We start from the raw sequence: 21,107 nt of genomic DNA, 5'->3' as shown, positions 1-21,107 counted from the left end.
TCAAGAACATGGTGCTACAGCTCGCCACCGTCATCCGCGATGGCGAGAAGCTGACGTTGCGAGCTGAGGACCTGGTGCTCAGTGACATTGTTGAGGGTCGTACTTTGGGCACATTGAGGAAATTACGGGTCAATTCGCCAATTTCAAAGTAGTATTTCCGAGTCTTATTTCTTTTGAGTTTTCGCGTATTTACGCCGTCCGAGATGCTGAGGGTACCTATGAAGTATGAACAAGGACACACGAATGATATGGCGAAAATCACAGGATTCTATCATTCCACTTAGGTACTGTACAGTCGCCATCAGAAATATCGGAGCGGCCAAGGTGTTCACAAGCATCTGAACACGCCTCTATTGTCAAGGCGTTAGAGTGCGTGTTCAGATATTTTTGAGTACCTTGGCCGCTCCGATATATCTAATGGCGACTGTACTTAATAGACTAATTATTTCCATAAAATCTTAACAATAACACATTCTAGTATTAGATGACACATATTAAAATGTGTTATTTTCTTATTTGGTCGAATGAAAACTACGAGTATAATTATTTAATATACTTTAAAATGACAGTGATATCATTTTAAAGTATATTAAATAATTATAGGTTTAAGCCCAGTGATAACAAGTAAAAAACTAATTATATTATAACTGTCACTTGTCGCATTTGTGGTCTGAGTTGAGTATTGTATTGTTTTTGCTATAAACCGCAAATTAATCAATTGCCGATTTCATGACTGAGCGAAATGACTATTATAAGGAAATTTTAGTTATTTATTATTAATACATGAAAAAGTTTCATGGTCCAGCTTCGGCAAAGTGTATCGATGTAGGGTTCACGTCCCAAGATGTTATTTTTCCAAATTGATATTTAAATGTAAAGCATATTATGTGTTTTTATGAATCTTTCTGAATTAGTTTCTCAAAACTAGCCATAATCTAAATTTAAAATAAGTACATTTCAATTATATATTTTAAACCAGGAAATTCATATAGTGTTTAGGTACAAAAAAATCGTAATTAAGGTTAGTGATATACAATTGTAGTTGAGGTCTGTTTCACAAAGTATGAGTCAACTATTGGATAGCTAGTTGATAAATAAATTAACTGCCCGATAAAACTTCCTGCAACACTTAGCACCACCACCACACACCACTTTATCTAGGTACCAGTTAGCTTATTTGAAGATTGTGAAACCCCCAACGATGACTTTATTCGTCAGACTTACCTTAAAGCTTATTCAGAACTTGGACGTACAGCAGCATTTTGTGCACCTATACTGCAAACGTACAGGTGTAAAAACATTCGTATATCACTATGTGACTCAATGATTAATATTAATACTGATAAAGTGAGAATATACTGTAAATTGCCACTTCTGAGTGACACCCGACTATTTTTACCCATTGATCGATTGAGGTCACGGCGTAAAAAGCTATTGCGAGGTGTAAAAGGGCTGAATACGCGATGGTTCCGGTTGAAGTGCTCGCATTAAACCCACTTTACCCTATTACATTGTGATAAAAGGGTGGGAATTTTCAATTTTAGTCCGCTATTTTAAAACAAGTTAATTAAGGTACTGGAGAGGTGGATGTATTAATTAACAACTAGTTGTACTCGTACCTGTTATAGATCGTGTCATTCACGAATGTGTGCCTTGACTCATATTCGCATGTGATTAAAGGTTAGAATTGACAAATCTGCGCGTCATCGTGGATGACACGAACCATAGCGGTTATCCAAACTGACGGATTTGTTTAAAAAATGAACACTTTCGATCAACTCTCTTTACGAAATAGAGACTAAAATTAGCTTATCATTATAAGATCTATATTTTCACAGAAAGAAATGGTAGACATATTCTTGCTTTTATTAAATATTAATATTTTCAGACTCAAAGGTCGTATTTAACAAATATCGTTTGTGCACTTTGTTGTAGCATTTAGTTTAAGTAATATGACATTAGTTTCACTATTTCCAATAATTTCATTCAGGTAAAATTCGGCGACCGTATCCCTGCTGACATCCGCATCATCGAGGCGCGCGGCTTCAAAGTGGACAACTCCAGCTTGACCGGCGAATCCGAGCCCCAGTCCCGTGGCGCTGACTTCACCAACGAGAACCCCCTGGAAACCAAGAACTTGGCCTTCTTCTCAACCAACGCTGTCGAGGGCACCGCTAAGGGAATCGTCATCTGCTGCGGAGATAACACCGTGAGTTGAAACTTGCTAGGTTTTTTCCTTAAATCCTACTCCTGATCAAGTTTGACGACGTCTGTCAAGTTTGAGAAAGAGGTCTTACGCCCTTTTAAATTAAGACTTAAGGGCGTAAGACCTCATTCTTCACATTCTATAATTCCTAAAATGAACTCGGATATGATGGTATGAGTTTGCGGAATTACCTAACAATCGCAAATGATTCGTAGCTAAACATATAAAACTTATGGTATAAATAGAAAGTAATTGTTTTACTTGCCCGTAACCATTCGCCATTTTAATATTAAAATTGCCACCTTATCACGAATTTGTATTGGCAGAGCTACTCAAAAAGCCAGTTTATAGATGACAAATTCGAACTTAGAATAATTATTTTTTGTTCAAAATTTAGCTACTGATTTTACCTCCAATCTATTTGAGTAATAAGATAATCGTTCTAACAAAATTCTTTCTTTTACCAGGTGATGGGCCGTATCGCCGGCTTGGCTTCTGGCTTGGACACCGGAGAGACGCCCATCGCCAAGGAGATTCACCATTTCATCCACCTCATCACCGGCGTGGCCGTGTTCCTCGGAGTCACCTTCTTCGTGATCGCCTTCATCCTCGGCTACCACTGGCTGGACGCCGTCATCTTCCTCATTGGTAAGTTTCTAGCGACCATCGCCTGAATCCATTTCATTATCATCACCAGCGTGGTCGTGCTCCTCGGAGTCACCTTCTTCGTGATCGCCTGCATCCTCGGCTTCCACTGGCAGGACAGTGTCATCCATAATAATAATGTCCTATAATATTTATTTATTTATGTCTGGTGGTAAATATGGCATATTCTTGCTTGCACTTTAAGAAACTTCTTGAAAATATGTAATTGAAGTATGTATAGCTCCGAAGACTTAACTCTCATCGAACTGAAAGTTACCATATAACGAGCACTAGGACGCGGTAATGCTGCAGTATGAATATTTATTATACTAAATACAAATTTTACTCTTGACTAATCAGTCATATCCATTCTTTATGGTAGTGGTATTTCCAATTAAACACTTAGTAAGGAAAAATGGCGTCATACTTATTATAAGCAAAAACCTCTTTGTTTTATGCGACTAATTTCTACCTGATTTACCTGATGATTATTATTTGTAAAACAGAGACACTGAAGTGATTATTGTAATGAAATAAGGTCTAAACAAGTTATCAAGATCTTACTAATCAGCCGTCCATTTCTACAGGTATCATCGTCGCCAACGTACCTGAAGGTCTCCTGGCCACTGTAACCGTCTGCCTGACCCTCACTGCCAAGCGTATGGCGTCCAAGAACTGTCTCGTGAAGAACCTGGAGGCCGTGGAGACCCTCGGATCCACATCTACCATCTGCTCCGACAAGACCGGCACGCTCACGCAGAACAGGATGACTGTGGCTCACATGTGGTTCGACAACCAGATCATTGAGGCTGATACCACTGAGGATCAATCAGGAGTCCAATATGGTAAACACATTTTGATACTTCTTTTGGTACTTGCCTTACTGGGGCCAAGAACTGCATTGTGGAGACCCTTCCACTGACTGATGATTGTCGCCCACATGTGGTTCGGCAACCAGTCAGGAGTCCAGTATTCTCTCCTGTTACAGTGCTCCTTATAAAAATGAAACTTATTGAAACTGCAAACGATATAATAACGTAAGATTCATGCGCCATTTAAGTAGTAATTTTATTTATATCTTAATAGCATCGTTCGCTGGCGTTTCTAATGTATACAAAAATTTTGACGGCGCATCGGAGCTGGTGAATTTCCAATGACTTGGAATTCCGGTAGCCGTTTAAGAGGTGTGACACTCTTACATGCCGCTTGTTAACTATTTGACGTGAACCCCCCTCCCCTCCCCCACAGACCGCACCAGCCCCGGCTTCAAGGCCCTCGCCAAGATCGCCACGCTGTGCAACCGCGCCGAGTTCAAGGGCGGCCAGGACGGCGTCCCCATTCTGAAGAAGGAAGTCGCCGGCGACGCCTCCGAAGCCGCCCTCCTCAAGTGCATGGAACTGGCCCTCGGAGATGTCTTGTCCATCAGGAAGCGCAACAAGAAAGTGTGCGAGATTCCGTTCAACTCCACCAACAAGTACCAAGTGTCTATTCATGAGAGTGATGACCCCAGCGATCCGCGCCACCTGCTTGTGATGAAGGGAGCCCCTGAGAGGATTCTGGAACGTTGCAGCACTATCTTCATTGGAGGAAAGGAAAAGGTAAATCGACCACTTTTAACTGTCCTTTATTAGACTTTATCTTGGTGCTGCAAGGCGTACCGATGGTTAAATGACAGTTTCATAAAGGGCATCATAATATAGAGAATCTGAAAAGGTTTATGGCATTATTCGTAAACGCGTAACTAGCCTGAATTATCTATGAATCGTTTGTCTTTATCTGTCATTTCGACTTATGTTTTTCTAAGAAAGGGATAAAACATAATTTAACTAAATCAGGGCCCGTAAAGTTTTATGAATAAGGAGATTTTTTTTATAAAAAATCACGTAAAACACATTTTATTTCTATGGCTGGCATTTCTTTGAGTTTGGTCATCTACATTAATAATGAGACTTGGTATGGAAATGATCAGTCTATTTATAATTCTTCTCTCCATAAATATAAATGAAAAAAAAACATCTTATGGAGCAAATAACTACTCTAAAATATCTCCTAAGAATTTTTCTTTGCACACAGTTTATATCTCCAGGTTCAAAGTAGATTTCTTTATGTCCAAAGCGGTGTAAATACCTCTAGGGGCCGAGGGCCTAAAGTAATTAACGAAGTTAGTTACAAAGGATTTCATAAGCATAAGCCTACCCTCATTTCCTTTGTCAGCGAAAAAGTTATTTAGTTGCGGCCTCCCCGGAGCTTACGCAATGCGGTTCCTTTGAGAATAACTCTGAAGAAATAAAAGTTGGAGGTTCGGGGCCGATAGTTTTTATTCAAATCGATTTTTGCGTGGACATAAGTACGGTTGGAAGACGTGACGGGAGTTTTTAGAAGCGATAAATTTTGGGATATATTAGTTTTTGGTTACCATTCTTTTAGTTGATTCGGTGGTATAGGTATCGGCAGACACACAGCCACACAGAGTGCTAATCGCAAACACAGTATTGAATGAATGAATGGGTGAATGTGATTTAACATATTAAGATATGAAGCAAAAAAAAACCTTGTTGAAACTCTATCTCGCAGTTGGCGGTTCAATTTGCTATCGGCCCAAAAAAGATTACTAATTTCAAAAACTCTCTGTAATTACATGCATTTCTCGTTGTGTGCGTGTGAGAGTTCATGCAATATTATATCACTGCAAAGCTCATTTGACATTAACGAGTGTTATTACTGTCCACTGAAGGGACTGGTATCCATAATTAAATAATATGATAGCGTCTTTTCTGATGTAGTCATATCTTTAAAATGTTAGTACCATGAACATTCATAAAAAGGGTAACTCACAACGCGTTAATCTCAATAAAAACGCGCTCGCAGGCATCACCTACATTACCGCAAAGAAAAGTAATATTAATGTCCCAATGTCTCGTATAGGTTCTGGACGAGGAGATGAAGGAGGCCTTCAACAACGCGTACCTGGAGCTGGGCGGGCTGGGCGAGCGCGTGCTCGGCTTCTGCGACCTGCAGCTGCCCTCCGACAAGTACCCCATCGGCTACAAGTTCAACACGGACGACATCAACTTCCCCGTGGACAACCTGCGCTTCGTGGGGCTCATGAGCATGATCGACCCGCCGCGCGCCGCCGTGCCCGACGCCGTCGCCAAGTGCCGCTCCGCCGGCATCAAGGTAACTCGTCCTGCAAGCGCTTGCCCAACGTCGCCATCGCCAAGTGCCGCTCCGCCGGCATCAAGGTAACTCGTCCTGCAAGCGCTTGCCCAACGTCGCCATCGCCAAGTGCCGCTCCGCCGGCATCAAGGTAACTCGTCCTGCAAGCGCTTGCCCAACGTCGCCATCGCCAAGTGCCGCTCCGCCGGCATCAAGGTAACTCGTCCTGCAAGCGCTTGCCCAACGTCGCCATCGCCAAGTGCCGCTCCGCCGGCATCAAGGTAACTCGTCCTGCAAGCGCTTGCCCAACGTCGCCATCGCAAAGTGCCGCTCCGCCGGCATCAAGGTAACTCGTCCTGCAAGCGCTTGCCCAACGTCGCCATCGCCAAGTGCCGCTCCGCCGGCATCAAGGTAACTCGTCCTGCAAGCGCTTGCCCAACGTCGCCATCGCAAAGTGCCGCTCCGCCGGCATCAAGGTAACTCGTCCTGCAAGCGCTTGCCCAACGTCGCCATCGCCAAGTGCCGCTCCGCCGGCATCAAGGTAACTCGTCCTGCAAGCGCTTGCCCAACGTCGCCATCGCAAAGTGCCGCTCCGCCGGCATCAAGGTAACTCGTCCTGCAAGCGCTTGCCCAACGTCGCCATCGCCAAGTGCCGCTCCGCCGGCATCAAGGTAACTCGTCCTGCAAGCGCTTGCCCAACGTCGCCATCGCCAAGTGCCGCTCCGCCGGCATCAAGGTAACTCGTCCTGCAAGCGCTTGCCCAACGTCGCCATCGCCAAGTGCCGCTCCGCCGGCATCAAGGTAACTCGTCCTGCAAGCGCTTGCCCAACGTCGCCATCGCCAAGTGCCGCTCCGCCGGCATCAAGGTAACTCGTCCTGCAAGCGCTTGCCTAACGTCGCCAAGTGCCGCTCCGCCGGCATCAAGGTAACTCGTCCTGCAAGCGCTTGCCCAACGTCGCCAAGTGCCGCTCCGCCGGCATCAAGGTAACTCGTCCTGCAAGCGCTTGCCCAACGTCGCCAAGTGCCGCTCCGCCGGCATCAAGGTAACTCGTCCTGCAAGCGCTTGCCCAACGTCGCCAAGTGCCGCTCCGCCGGCATCAAGGTAACTCGTCCTGCAAGCGCTTGCCCAACGTCGCCAAGTGCCGCTCCGCCGGCATCAAGGTAACTCGTCCTGCAAGCGCTTGCCCAACGTCGCCAAGTGCCGCTCCGCCGGCATCAAGGTAACTCGTCCTGCAAGCGCTTGCTCAGCGGCAGCGCGGCGGGACCATCACAAACGCCGAATTCACAATCTATCGCTGCAATGCAGGAAGAAGTCAATTTTGACATACATTTTAAGAATGTGACATCTTTCGCACATTATAATGGTATAGAAATATTCGGTACGATGGCTCTAGAAAATTATCTCTAAAAATAAATACAATCTACCTTCCATGATTACATAGTAATCTAGTAAGAAGCTGTTGAAAATTTTAAATAAAAATCGGTTATCTAGGCAACCGTGGAATGGACCAACTTTTTTAATAAGCCAAGCTATTACAGTTAGATTATATATATAAAAAAAGCTTTCATTTGATATAATATACGATTAAATAACAAAGGAAAAAAATGTCTGTCCGTACGCAATTTTACTAAGCTACCTATTGGCAATGTGTCAATGTGAATATTATCTATCATTGTAGATATTCCTTATAACATATCTCCTACTATACGCCAGCCTTGAGCAAGACCGACAAAATCATTATGAGCCACAAATATAAGATATACATATTGACAATATTAATCAACAGTAAATATTGCTACAAACTGTGTACTTAACACACTAGAGTACATTTTCACCGAACCTGAGTTCTAAATATACTTGGAATTATGTTCAGTTACGAATTTATTTTTACGAGTTAAGGTTAAAAAGTCCTAATATACAATTTGTAAATAATTGCAAATCCTGTAAACACACAACGCGCGAAATAAATTGACAAGTACAAACCAATAAATCACAGTATTTGAAGAAGAAAATTGAATCCGCAGAAACGGGACATTTATGTTGACTTTGTGTACAGCAATCATTAGGGGAGATGAAATGAAAACAGATTGCAATTTACTTCCACGGGCTGAATCAATCTATTATCAGGATATTGCCTTCACTCACATTTCGATCGAAATTCTTGTACAGGACTTGGAAAGCTCACAGGTACACACTGTGGTATTTCGAAAAGGTCAAGTCCATTTTAAATTAAGTCATTAAAGTTAGACTAGAGGTTTTAATGACTTATATAGATTAGTTTTTTTATTATACATATATTTTATGACTATTTTGTCATAAAAATACAACTTCAATTTTTCTATGTTTTTACATTATGCTTTTAAATGTAATTGTTGTATATAGTTTCCTGGAACAGAGTAGACGTTTGTTTCGACTCAGAACAATACAATAAATCACGACCGAGTTTCGTCATTACAAATTTCTTAATCTACATTATCACAAACTGTACAGAGAGTTGAATTAAAACCCTATTTTTTTAAAGCATTATGCTATTATTACTAATCTGTTAGGTGTACGATTATGACCAAATTACAATTTTTGATAACCTTCGCTTTTTTTCAAATCTTCCCCTATCAAATCCACATACACTACATAACTCCCGCTATTCCAGGTCATCATGGTTACGGGCGATCACCCGATCACCGCCAAGGCCATCGCCAAGTCCGTGGGCATCATCTCCGAAGGCAACGAGACTGTCGAAGACATCGCTGCTCGCCTGAACATCCCCGTGTCTGAAGTCAACCCTCGCGAGGCCAAGGCTGCTGTCGTCCACGGAACGGAGCTCAGGGAACTCAACTCCGACCAGCTTGATGAGATCCTCAAGTTAGTACAATCTTTATGTTACTAAAGGTCAATAGGTAGCATGGTTGCTTTTTTATCGCCTGTCGTGTCATTCGTCACTTTCATACTTACGGACTTGTTAGAACGTGACAGACGATAAAATATATGTTGCTCATAACGGCTAGCGATTGTCGCCAATTCTATGGGCATTGCCTTTAAAGGCAACGACAAACTAACACGGGTATACTGACCATTCGTAAACCTTATTAGAACGTCATAAGGTCATAACATATTATACAAGTTTTATAGGTGTTACTGCCTTATCAAGTATTGAAGTTTGTCTAAAAAAAGTAATATAATTAATAATATAAGTCTCATATTGCAACACTCAAAACAAACAAATATTATGCCGAGGCGCGGAAAACCGGCCCACGACTTATTTAGCCAATTTAACGACCCTGATGTTTTATTATCTTAGACTTTGGCTTGTTTTATGATCAAAAAAATTGATATTACGGGACATGTTCGGCAAAAATGTTCTTTGTCGATGAGACTCTTCTAACTTCGCTGTAGGAGTTATTTTTTGCTTACGGGTAGCGACTAATTTGTCTTAATAATTTGTATTTTCCTTAGGTACCACACTGAAATCGTATTCGCCCGTACCTCGCCACAACAGAAGCTGATCATCGTGGAGGGTTGCCAGCGTCTCGGCGCCATCGTGGCGGTGACTGGTGACGGTGTCAACGACTCTCCCGCCCTGAAGAAGGCCGACATCGGTGTTGCCATGGGTATCGCTGGCTCCGACGTGTCCAAACAGGTATGTAGCAACGTTGTCCACACCTGTTTTGAAAAGGTCTTTGTCGCAATCCTTTACCACAAAGACGTGCCCACTTATGCAAAAGATGCCGGAAGTGTATAGAACTGGTAATCAACAACTGCGAACAGTCTTACAATCTGGGTACTTGTGTAATGTAACATTTATTTATTTATTTATTATTCTCTTTATTTTTGATCTTAGGCTAGTTCACTTATAATACGAATATAATAAATTAATAGTTTAAAAAACACTAGAAAAACACGCTTATGATACGATATTCCATCATGGAATGCCAGTGCCTATTTTCCGGCTTCATCATCAGACCTTGAAACCTAATCGTGGTCAAAGTTCATTACAAGACTTCTAACAAATCCAAACACAGCTATGATACGATGTTTCATCATGAAATTCCAGTTCATATCTTCCGGCTCCATCATCAGATCAGTTCGAAAGTACCATATTATTGTATTGTCATCAGAACTACATACAGCTGCCAATTTTCATGACGCTACGATCTTTGGAAGATGGTTAAATAGGATGGATAAAAATAAATAAATAAAAATAAAGTTACCTTAGATTCCATTACATAGTTAGTTATATACAGGTCGACCTAATTTAAGCGTGTTAAAAATAAAATACAAGGTGTTTATTTAGTCACCTGCAACAATCCAATCGTTACTTTTCTTCGCACTCGTTATTTATACTTTGGCGCCACTACTATTCCATGAAAAACGCTGTTTCTTCAAAGAATCACTCCAATAGTTGTCCCTGTATCAGTGTGTTATTAATCGTATACTCGACAATATTTGACATACAAAGGTACTATAAGCTTTAAAAAATGTAGCCTTACTTGCCGAAACTCAGTATTCCTCCGTATTCCAGGCCGCCGACATGATCCTGCTGGACGACAACTTCGCGTCCATCGTGACGGGCGTGGAGGAGGGCCGCCTGATCTTCGACAACCTGAAGAAGTCCATCGCCTACACGCTCACCTCCAACATCCCCGAGATCTCCCCCTTCCTCGCCTTCATCCTCTGCGACATCCCCCTGCCTCTTGGTACTGTAACTATCCTTTGCATCGATCTTGGAACTGACATGGTAAGTTTCACTTTTATCTGTCACCGTTTATTATGATGTGCATTAAAAGAGCTGAACTGCAAATTGGAGATTTTTGAGCATTCTTTTAAAAATATGAGATTATTTAGTGCAGTAATCTAAATCGCAAGATCTACTTTTCCTAAGGTGCTACATATAAATAAATGACCCTGAAGAATTGTACTTAACACGAAAACAGAAAACGACTTCTTGGTTTTTTAGGCTTGGTTAATAAATAAATGAAATTATATAAAAATCATAATGAACTGTATGTGTGTTTGTTGTACGAATAGCTCTTTTAGTGCACAGATATACTAATTGTGTACAGCTCTAGTAAATACCCGGTATGTGAAATATCGAGGTATAATTTAAAGCTGTAAGATTGTGTAAGATGTTAATTAAATAGTCTGCAGCATCTGTTTTCTTTTTTTTTATAATTGAGAATTTCTTTACTTTCGAAATTGTTATTAGTCCAAATTGATTAAATACTATGAGCATATGATTGGCATACAATTTGCAGAAGTTGCAGACTGTCAATATTTTTCTTAATATTCTAGAGGCGGCTTCGCCGACTGTGATATAGTTGTATTTACCTAGTTATTGACATGTAGGTGCCCGCGATTGCGCTCGCCTACGAGGAGGCGGAGGCGGACATAATGAAACGTCCGCCTAGGAACCCATTTTGCGACAAACTTGTCAATGAGAGGTCTTTATAATTGTCAATTACTGTTGCCATATAACATGCCGGTATCCAGCTAATAACAATAACGTCGCTGTTGTCTCGATATCGTAACGAGTGGGTGTTCTGTCGGTGTTCATCTAAACAGCTTGTTTATGTAATAAGGACTAAGATCGATGTTAACTGAATCTTCATTCATTATGGTTTAATTATAGAGATAAGTGTTAGCCTGGAACCATTCTACTAATGTGGAACCCGCTTGAGAACCGAGCTGAAGCAGCGGGGACGCCTGCTAGGAAATAACAATCATATGAATGTGTTTTGCCTATTTTAATACCTAACAGTGTTGGTGTTGCCCCGACAATGGTCCCCTCCGCGACCGACAGTTAAAACAGACACAACACACCCTTATTACAGTCACTCATCTCACTCCATCTCCATCCGAACCCTGGAACATTGTGATTAAAAACCATCTCCATCCATATCTCAGATTTTGTGTTTTACATAATGGGTTCAAACAAAGTCACATCACGATCTACATTTTTGTGTTATAAATATCATTTCTACGATAGTTTTTAAGCATTCAAGTCGTTGCAACCATACGCTACGGACAGAATTACTAAGGTCGTAATTTGCGTGAAACGAGCGATAGGTGGCGGTACTGACGTTGGGCTATTGATCGCTTTCGGGCCGAGAGTCCTTGCCTGTATCACAATATAGTACTTGAGCTGTAGTGCTGTCGATGCAGTTTCAGCTAATTTGAAACTAAGAACTTAGGCCAATTAATGCGAACGATGAACTTTTACAAGTACTGTTCGTCCTACTAAGGATTTTCTTTGAGTTGTTTTATCGGTCCTTTGTTTTAGCATAACAATGCGGACTACTTACATTACATTATTGAATCTTAAAAAGAAAGTCTGTAGAGCTATTAAAGCACTTGGCATAGACATTCTTGTTTCTCTAGTTGAAGAAACTTTTGTCATGTCAGCAGCCGTTTTCACGAATTTAATTTTAGAATTACCGTAATAAGAAGCCAGTTTATTTACGAGCTTTTGTAACCATTACGATCTGATTGCTGAATCCGAATCTACTGTACGTTATCGAAAGTCAAATGGCTGATATATCGAAGGTGTGTCAACAGCATGGGCGTTTTACTAATTTTGATTTTTGATATAGTACAGAAAGAGTTCAGCATATCTAATATGCTTGCGTTTAATGCGTGATATGATAAACTGTTCTTAATTTTTTATCCTTGTGATAAAAGACGTTGGAGTTTTTATCTGTATTTATTTCGTAATAGACGCATCCATAATGCCTTGGCAAAATAGCAGCACCGGCCATCATATATTTGTTTTATACAAATGTTTCGTGGTTGTCGCCGCCCGCCTTAGCCTTGATATAATTCGCTCGGAGCGTTTTTCGTAGCCTTCGGTTGATACGCTCACAGCGATCAAATTATAGTGGTAATCGTAGCGAATAGCGTCTGGTTGCAAGCAGCTTGCTAAGTGTTGGATGTTGTACACGTGACGATATGCACACGCTTCGCGCGGCGGCCGTCGTGTGGTCCTGTGCTCACATGGCTAGTGTTTGTAGGTGCCCGCCATTTCCCTGGCCTACGAGGAGGCCGAATCTGACATTATGAAGCGACAGCCGCGTAATCCTTTCACAGATAAACTAGTTAACGAGAGGTAAAACCCACGCGAGTGTCAGCACTCGTTCAAAGATTCTATCTATCCGCTAATTTGCTTGCTACCACGTGTAAGTTAGTCTTCAATATTGAGGTGTGGTTGTTGCCTGTGTGTGGATGCCCTAACACCGTGTATCTGCGTGGATATTGAAGGCGACGAACGCACAGCTCCTAACTTATGCCTTGCGTTGTCTTTGTATATTTTACTATCTTAACTGACTTCCTTAGCTTGATGTCCATGGAAGAATGTGTTTTATCCACGTTACCACCTCATGGTCCCTTCACAAACACATTGTTTCATTTTGTTTTTTGTGATTTTTAACACTTATTTATGTACGGTGTTGTGAGCAGGTAAGTCTCGGTGTTTCCCTGTCTGTACCTGTCATCTCTGTCATGCATGGAACATTTGATAAATGTCCTATAGTACTACTGTTGTCTGTATGGTATTTTGACGTTTTCTCATTTCTTACCGCTCATACTTCACCCGACACAAGTTTTTCACGAAGATATCGCTATCATTCGATACTCACGTTGAGCCGAGCGCTTCATCACACATGACTTTTACTTCATCAAGGCTAATATGTATACACTAACACTGATATATACGTAATATTATAATTGTAATTACTCTACAATTAGGGCTTGTTTGTAACTTCTTTCACTAGTGTAGTGTTTCAGATTTTTACATTTTGTCTTTCAAGGTCGAAAGCTCTCGTATGTAATTTATGAACACGCCAGTCTTTTATACTAGCTATATGGTAATATTAAGCAGATATATTTAGATTATATATTTTTATTAATGATATTTCTCATCGAAGTAGTTTAGTATAAGCGGCGTAGAGGTGTACGTAGGTATATTTATTATGTATAAGCGTCATATTAATATACAGATCAAATACCCACAAAACGGAGCATGTTAAAGACTCGCGCTTAACACGCATTGGCACTCTGATACTACTAAGGTATTAATCCCGATCGCTTATTTCAGTTGTCTACGACCTATAATAATATAAGTTGTGGGGACAAATTTGGCGTCTTGTAGTGTGTATCAGGGATCGGAAACCGGTATTTTTTGTATGGGAACGAAAACTGTATTTTTTCGTTCTTTGTTAATTACTTCATTTCTAATTAGGCAATCTAATAATACGAAGTCGTTATCTGAAAACACAACTGAGTCCTACATTTAGAGTATAAAATAAACCGAAATATATGGTTATTTCGATGTTTTTGCAAAAAACCGGTTCCGATCCCTGGTGTGTATGCAACTGAGTGGTGTGGCCTAATACTTTACTAATATAAACGCGTCATTATGTGATGACTGCGAGTTTTCTAACTTTAGGTGGATTTCAAAATGATTGTACAAAGTTAAGGCTTGAATTGTGCTTTCATCTATATGTTAATTGATTCCTTTGTGTAACGAAAACTATCCATACATAACTGTTGCACAATATAATCAATTATAAATACGGTAGAAGCTCTGTTGTGAGCTCTTAATCGAGTCTTCAAGATATGAATAAAAGTTTTCTTATTTCCACAGAAGGCTAGTCAGTCTTTGTACTTCGTTTTTTTAATATAAGAAAAAAAAGGTACAATCTTGAAGTGTCTTTTTATTGAAAATTATTGAGCAACACTTATTAAAAATTATACTATTTTTAAAAGCAAAATAATGTAAATAATCGTATGTAATTTATGATTGTTACATATTTGCTGTTCCTAATTTTTCACAAGTGTTTTTTTAATAATAAGACACGTCAAGATCGCTTACCTTCTTTATAATCCTAAGAAAAAACTAACTATAATACTCAGCTGGGGTTCAACCCGCAACATCAATTGAAGCCCTTAATGTACGCCTTTGAAATCCAACCAACTCCAGCTCCATACTACGTTTGGGATGTAATGTATGTTGGTATGTCCTGATTGCTTGGTGTTTACGAAGGTGCCAGCTATCTCTCTGGCGTACGAGGCGCCCGAGTCCGATATCATGAAGCGACAGCCGCGGGACCCTTACCGCGACAACCTCGTCAACAGAAGGTTGGCCTGACTGCACCGCGGCCCGACGCTTATAGTTCTCATATGGGTGTTAACATGGGATGACCAGATTATTGAGTGGCGTTCTCAGACAAAAATACTACTGTCAGATGTTATTGGTTTTCTGAATTGTCTGTTTAGTTATGGATTTATTTCCAACTAGTCTAAAGTTATCTTGAGACTAACCTTATAATGGTAATTCATTAAAGGATTAATCGAAGCCTGCTATTTCAGAACCCTAATGTTCTTGCTTAAAAAAAAGTTATGCCTACATTTCGACGCCGGCAAATACCGGGAGCAAATTCCACAGTAGTTCGTATTGGCAGCTTATAACGAGTGTATTAACGCCATTATGCCATTTTGCCTGAATACTGACGCAGTGGTATATTTCCCTGAGAACGACTTTTCGTCCGTTGCACGGAGCCTCACAAAACAGGCAACTGAATTAATAGACGATCCAAGGATACACTGTGTTGACGATAAGGCACCTGCATTTATTCCTTGAGATGTCACCATAGCGTATCCTATTAAGCCTATAAAGGACTAGCAATGTGCCATGAAACCTCTAAAGCCACGAATGCCTATAGGCTACAGCGCCCGCTTACCATTAGGCCGGCCGTACGCTTATTTGGCTAAAAAAGTATGAAGTGGAAAAATAGTTCGATCCGTCATAATGACCGCATTTTAGCTGTTTTATGACGGCGCGAATTGTTCGTCTCGTTTCGTCTAGTAGTTCAACTGCCGCCCGGCGCAACGAACGTCAATAATACGGCCACCTGTGTCTCAACAGTACCATTTGAGCTGGATGTGGAAGAGTGATTATAACTGCCCCTACCCTGTGTACAGTAAATTGTATTCAGAACCGCCTACCCTCCCCGTACATAAAGATGTAAACTTGTAAATACCTAATAAATATACGAAACCAGTACATAAAACCTACATATTATTACAACTCGTTGTTTCTTAAAGTTCTTCATAGATTTTCTGACATGTTTTAAACTAGAAACCTCTCCAAATAGTTTAGAGCCTCTATCTCTGTATAATCTTCACTCTTCCATATTTCAAAATTTGCAAAAAAAAATGTTGGGTGACACTTCGCAACGCAGTGTCGGCGACAATGCACGATTAGATCTATTTAGATCGTGTAGACCTCGTTCTAGACGCTAGCAACTTGTGTGATACGTGTCGTAATGTCCCGTAGATAACATAGAACATTGCCATTAAACATTTTAAACGTTGTGTTCAAGGAATGTCGTAGGCGAAAGGGTACATTTATAGATATCGTAATAATTTTATCACGTAATTATTTTTATGTATAATATGATTTATTATTTATATTTAGTAGAAGAGCACGTTAGTCGCAAATTGATGCTCAAAGCGCTTTCTAAGCCACACACACACCACACTTGATAGGGATCCTTACGCTGTTACTATAACTGCCTGTCTAACTCACTCGCTGAAGCTTACTTCCTACCCAATTCCAGAAATGTCATAATAATATTACAAGTAAAATGTGGTCCTTGTAGAACGTTACGTTTTAAAATCATCAACCTTTTCGACGGCATGTAAAACACAAAAGCTGTCACTCGGTCGCCACGTCACCGAAGTGTCAAAACCCTACCCTATGCGTATGCACGTAGGTCTATGTTGCTCTGTGGTCATTGACGGATTAATCCGTCGTCGGCGTTGGACCTACGGTGTGGATATCCGTCATTGGCGTCGAAAAGGTTAAACCAGTTCTGAAAAGAGAAATATATTAGAATGATGTTAAAATTGTTTTGTTGTATGGTCTAGAAGGAATACCGAATATTGTGTTTAAATTCCTGAAATTGGGTAATCTCTTTTTTCTAATCTTTTTTTAATTTCCAAGTTTTTTTTTACATCGTAGAATCGACTAACTGAATGTTGTACAGTGGACGCATGGATGTTGTTTTATCTATATCGTACATTTACTTTACTAACAATAAGTTGGGAACATCGACAATGTTGAAAATAGTTCACCATAATCTTCAATTAATAACCTGATAGAAATTAATTGATAAGTATAAAATGTAATAAAAATTTTAATAAAAAAAGAACATTATCGATGTACCATATGAAATGGTTATTTTAAATTATTAAAGCGAAACCCATATCTTTCCTAAATTAATTAATTAATTAATTAATTGCATTAATTCTATACTGGCCCTTATAACGCGAATTAATAACTCAAAGTGGATGTGATTTTTGCTTTAATACAAATTTGCTAACTAGATAATCCTAGCTATTTACAAAACCAGATTTAGAGCATATTGTATGTTCTTACAATACATTGAAGCTTACTAGCTAGTTACATACGTGCCGATCGTCAAATAACTCCTGCAAACGAATGCACATATAGAAGGCACTTTGCGACACACGATACGAATAAAATCTAAATTTTTGTGCAAACTAGTAAAGAACCCGAACTGATCTTTACTTAAAAGCCTAATGAAATTTTTTGGCTGTCGAGAACTTAATTCAAAATTAGGTGTTCTTTTAAATTGCAGAATGAAAGTTAAAATATTCTAAACGTGTGTCGATCAAATCAAGCTTGCAAGACTTTTATTCTATGCAAACTGTTGACACAAGTTGTGGGTGTTGTCAGGTTAATCTCCATGGCCTACGGACAGATCGGAATGATCCAAGCGGCCGCCGGCTTCTTCGTGTACTTCGTGATCATGGCTGAGAACGGCTTCCTGCCGCTCAAGCTCTTCGGCATCCGGAAGACGTGGGACTCCAAGGCTATCAACGATTTGACTGACTCTTATGGACAAGAATGGGTAAGCTGGGAAACTCTTATAATCGTAGCTTTGAAAGGAAACTTCGCAAAATAGTAAACTTGTTTAGAAGACTTGTATTAGTGCTAAGCATCAGAAAAAAATATTGCTGCTAATATACCATTGCCACATTTGACTTATGGACACTTTGTTGCTGTTTTACTAGAAAAGGAGGCATGATTTACATTCGGGAATCGTGAAAAACGGTAGTTTTAACATAAAATTATTTACCTACGCGTTTTTTAATCATGTGATTTCTTTGTTGACCAGAGGTCTAGGGATGAACATGGTCTTTCAAAGTATACATGTACAAGTAGAATGGTGTAGTACCATCGCCCACACTGTCCATCGGTGGACCTTATTACAAAAAGCATAAGGTCCACCGATGGACAGTTAAGAGTATTACTGTTTGTATGCATCTCAGTAGCACTGCTCGTGGATACATTTTATATACAAAAGTGCAGCTTAACTTTGTAAACTGTTAGTCTGTTGACAACTTACAAACCGGTGTTTGTCCTACAGACGTACCGCGACCGCAAGGCTCTCGAGTTCACCTGCCACACCGCCTTCTTCGTGTCCATCGTGGTGGTGCAGTGGGCCGACCTGATCATCTGCAAGACCCGCCGCAACTCCATCGTGCACCAGGGCATGCGCAACTGGGCGCTCAACTTCGGCATCATCTTCGAGACCGCGCTGGCCGCCTTCCTGTCCTACACGCCCGGCATGGACAAGGGCCTCCGGATGTACCCACTCAAGTGAGTACACACCATCAAATTATGCTAAGCGAACCAAGAGATTAAACCGAAAATGAGTCTTATCATAGTCAATCTAACCTAGGTTACATTTATTAACGTGTAAGTGTTGTAGCACGGGCAGGTTTCCGCAGCTCAACTGGGAGTTTATGTTGCGTGGCGTAGGATTTTTTCTTGTTTCTCATGAATGCGGTTATTTTTAAAATTACTTGTAATTTACTGGGTTACATACATTGTTTTGATCCTACCGACTATGTCAATAAGTACCTATATGAAATGCCTAACTTTCTCTATTTCTATTTGAAAGAAAAAGAAATAAAATACATTTATTCCATAGAGCACACTTACGCAGGATAAGAAGATGAAAGAAATAAGATAACAACAACGATACAAAAACAACAGATATAATTATGTATACACTAACAGTAAAATTGCACATTTGGATCCAGCAATGAGTGCAGTAGGGAAAAGGCCTTGTCTCAGCATTTTGTGGCAATTCGTAAGCGATATTTAATTTTTTAACCTTTCTATGAGGTATGAATATTAACAATGTCTGGTGGTGCAGGTTCGTGTGGTGGCTGCCGGCCATCCCGTTCATGCTGTCGATCTTCATCTACGACGAGATCCGGCGCTTCTACCTGCGCCGCAACCCGGGCGGCTGGCTGGAGCAGGAGACGTACTACTAGACGCTCCGCTCCGCTGCCCGCCCCGCTGTCCGCTCCGCTCCGCCCGCCCGGCGCCACGAGACGGACCCCGCCTCCTTATTTATTGTTTCCATGAACTATGTATGTATATATGCACGGTGAACGGTGGTTTGATATTTGTGATGAAAAATATTATACACGATTATTATTATTTTTGATGATTATGAATCGAGTTATTTTTATATTGAAAATTGTTTGACGATGTAATTTGACGATTGAATCTCGAGGACGCGGACCCGGAAGCGTACTCAGGCCGCCACGCGACGGCGCCGGCGCCGGCCCGGCACCTCGAACACACTAATCACGTAAGATAGACTTAATGAATTATACTAATGAATTGTTTTTCACATACTTATGTAATAAGTAATAAATGATCGTCTAGCAGTAGTTCATCGTTCGTGAATCATGTGGGCATCGGTATGCCGCCGTGTTCGGCGGCCAACGAAAAGCATTTGTTGTAAAATTACAATTAAGAGCCATTATTATTATAATTTAGGTATATATTAAGTTGAATTTTTCGAGTGGAAAACGTTTAGTTCGCTCAGCGATCGGGTGCATGGTGTGTGCGAGGTCGATGTGGAGTGCCTGAGGATTAGTGTACACTGTACTACCGCTTACTGTTAGGTAGGTAGTTGAAATTTCGAAGCCGTATTTTGAATTGTAACGTAGTTATGAAGCATTCACCTCCGCCTGCGGCCGCCGGGCGCACTGCCGACTCTCGCTCCGCCGCGGCCGCCACGCTACAACACGATGCTTTTCTTTTACAACAAATATTCAGATTATTAGTGAATTTCGTCAAATTTATTAAAATAGGCTGCTCATGGTAATTATGTAAGATTTTATTTCTTAATTAAAGGATAATAACAAAACGTAGGGATGCGTAATTAGAAATTTTTAAAATTATACAGTTATGATAGAGTGAGATTGTTTTAGTGGCCACTCGGGGCTCCGGCGGCGGCCGGGGCGGGCGGCGGCCGCGGCCGGGCGCGAGCATGCTCGGCGAACACGCTCGGCGAGCATGCTCACCGAGCGGGCTCGGGGCGCGCTCGCGCACCAGGCGAGCGAGCTGGAGACCCGAGTGGGACGATTCATTTCAATTTTTCGTAACGAATACATATAACATTATAATAATGGTTACAAAAGTAAAATATAACATTATAGCGACTAATAAATCTAAATTATATGAAATGTTTATAGATTTAAACGAAGTTTGTTTCTTTAGAGTGACCTTCTGTGCTTGTTTGAGGAGAAGATGTACATCTCGTGACAATAGTGGTTGATCATGATGATATTACTGTAATGATTTGATCTTTGTGAGCCGTTTATTTGACGTACACCGTAGAACTTTGTTTTGCGTTCGACAGTTATTTACACCGATTCATTTTTTAGTATTACTCTGTTGGCTAGGAGCGCTGTAAAAATGTAAGTGTTATTAATAAAAAACATTTTCAAAATATTATTGCGTTGTTTCATTCCATCGAGTACAGTCCTGAGGCGCTTTCACGGTCGGCCGCTCGAAATAGTCGCCAAATGCCTTTCAATGTGCTTCGCCAAATATTTTGCCAATGTAGTAAACAATACACATCGATGCTTCAAATAATACTAATAGGTATAGGAACGGAAACTGCGAACAAATCAGTACATCTTGCATCTCCGACCACAACTTAAAACTAGAATTTGAATAGACAATTAAGTTAGTTGCCAGGATAAGGATCCGCA

General features: G+C 40.7%; 1 protein-coding gene across 7 annotated transcripts in view; it reads left to right on the top strand.

The window, feature by feature from the left end:
• LOC133528277 (sodium/potassium-transporting ATPase subunit alpha) overlaps positions 1-20,847 on the top strand; it is an 81,027-nt gene extending 60,180 nt beyond the window's left edge. For 5 of the 7 annotated variants that reach the window (XM_061865596.1, XM_061865599.1, XM_061865598.1 and 2 more), the window contains 12 exons: positions 1,991-2,209; positions 2,674-2,854; positions 3,439-3,696; positions 4,100-4,449; positions 5,777-6,028; positions 8,659-8,870; positions 9,462-9,645; positions 10,528-10,743; positions 13,013-13,107; positions 17,761-17,935; positions 18,455-18,687; positions 19,250-20,847. In XM_061865596.1, the coding sequence (XP_061721580.1) occupies positions 1,991-2,209; positions 2,674-2,854; positions 3,439-3,696; positions 4,100-4,449; positions 5,777-6,028; positions 8,659-8,870; positions 9,462-9,645; positions 10,528-10,743; positions 13,013-13,107; positions 17,761-17,935; positions 18,455-18,687; positions 19,250-19,370 (2,496 nt within the window). In that variant the 3' untranslated portion in view covers positions 19,371-20,847. Of the gene's footprint in view, positions 1-1,990; positions 2,210-2,673; positions 2,855-3,438; positions 3,697-4,099; positions 4,450-5,776; positions 6,029-8,658; positions 8,871-9,461; positions 9,646-10,527; positions 10,744-11,351; positions 11,447-13,012; positions 13,108-15,042; positions 15,138-17,760; positions 17,936-18,454; positions 18,688-19,249 lie in introns of all 7 variants that reach the window. The other 2 variants (XM_061865593.1, XM_061865594.1) reach the window with 2 other exon arrangements.
• Positions 20,848-21,107: the final 260 nt, after the last annotated feature.

This window comes from Cydia pomonella, chromosome 19 (genome assembly GCF_033807575.1).
Source record: "Cydia pomonella isolate Wapato2018A chromosome 19, ilCydPomo1, whole genome shotgun sequence".
NCBI classification, from domain to species: domain Eukaryota; kingdom Metazoa; phylum Arthropoda; class Insecta; order Lepidoptera; family Tortricidae; genus Cydia; species Cydia pomonella.
Note: the sequence above shows the minus strand (reverse complement) of the source record. Positions and strands in the feature narration are given on the sequence as shown.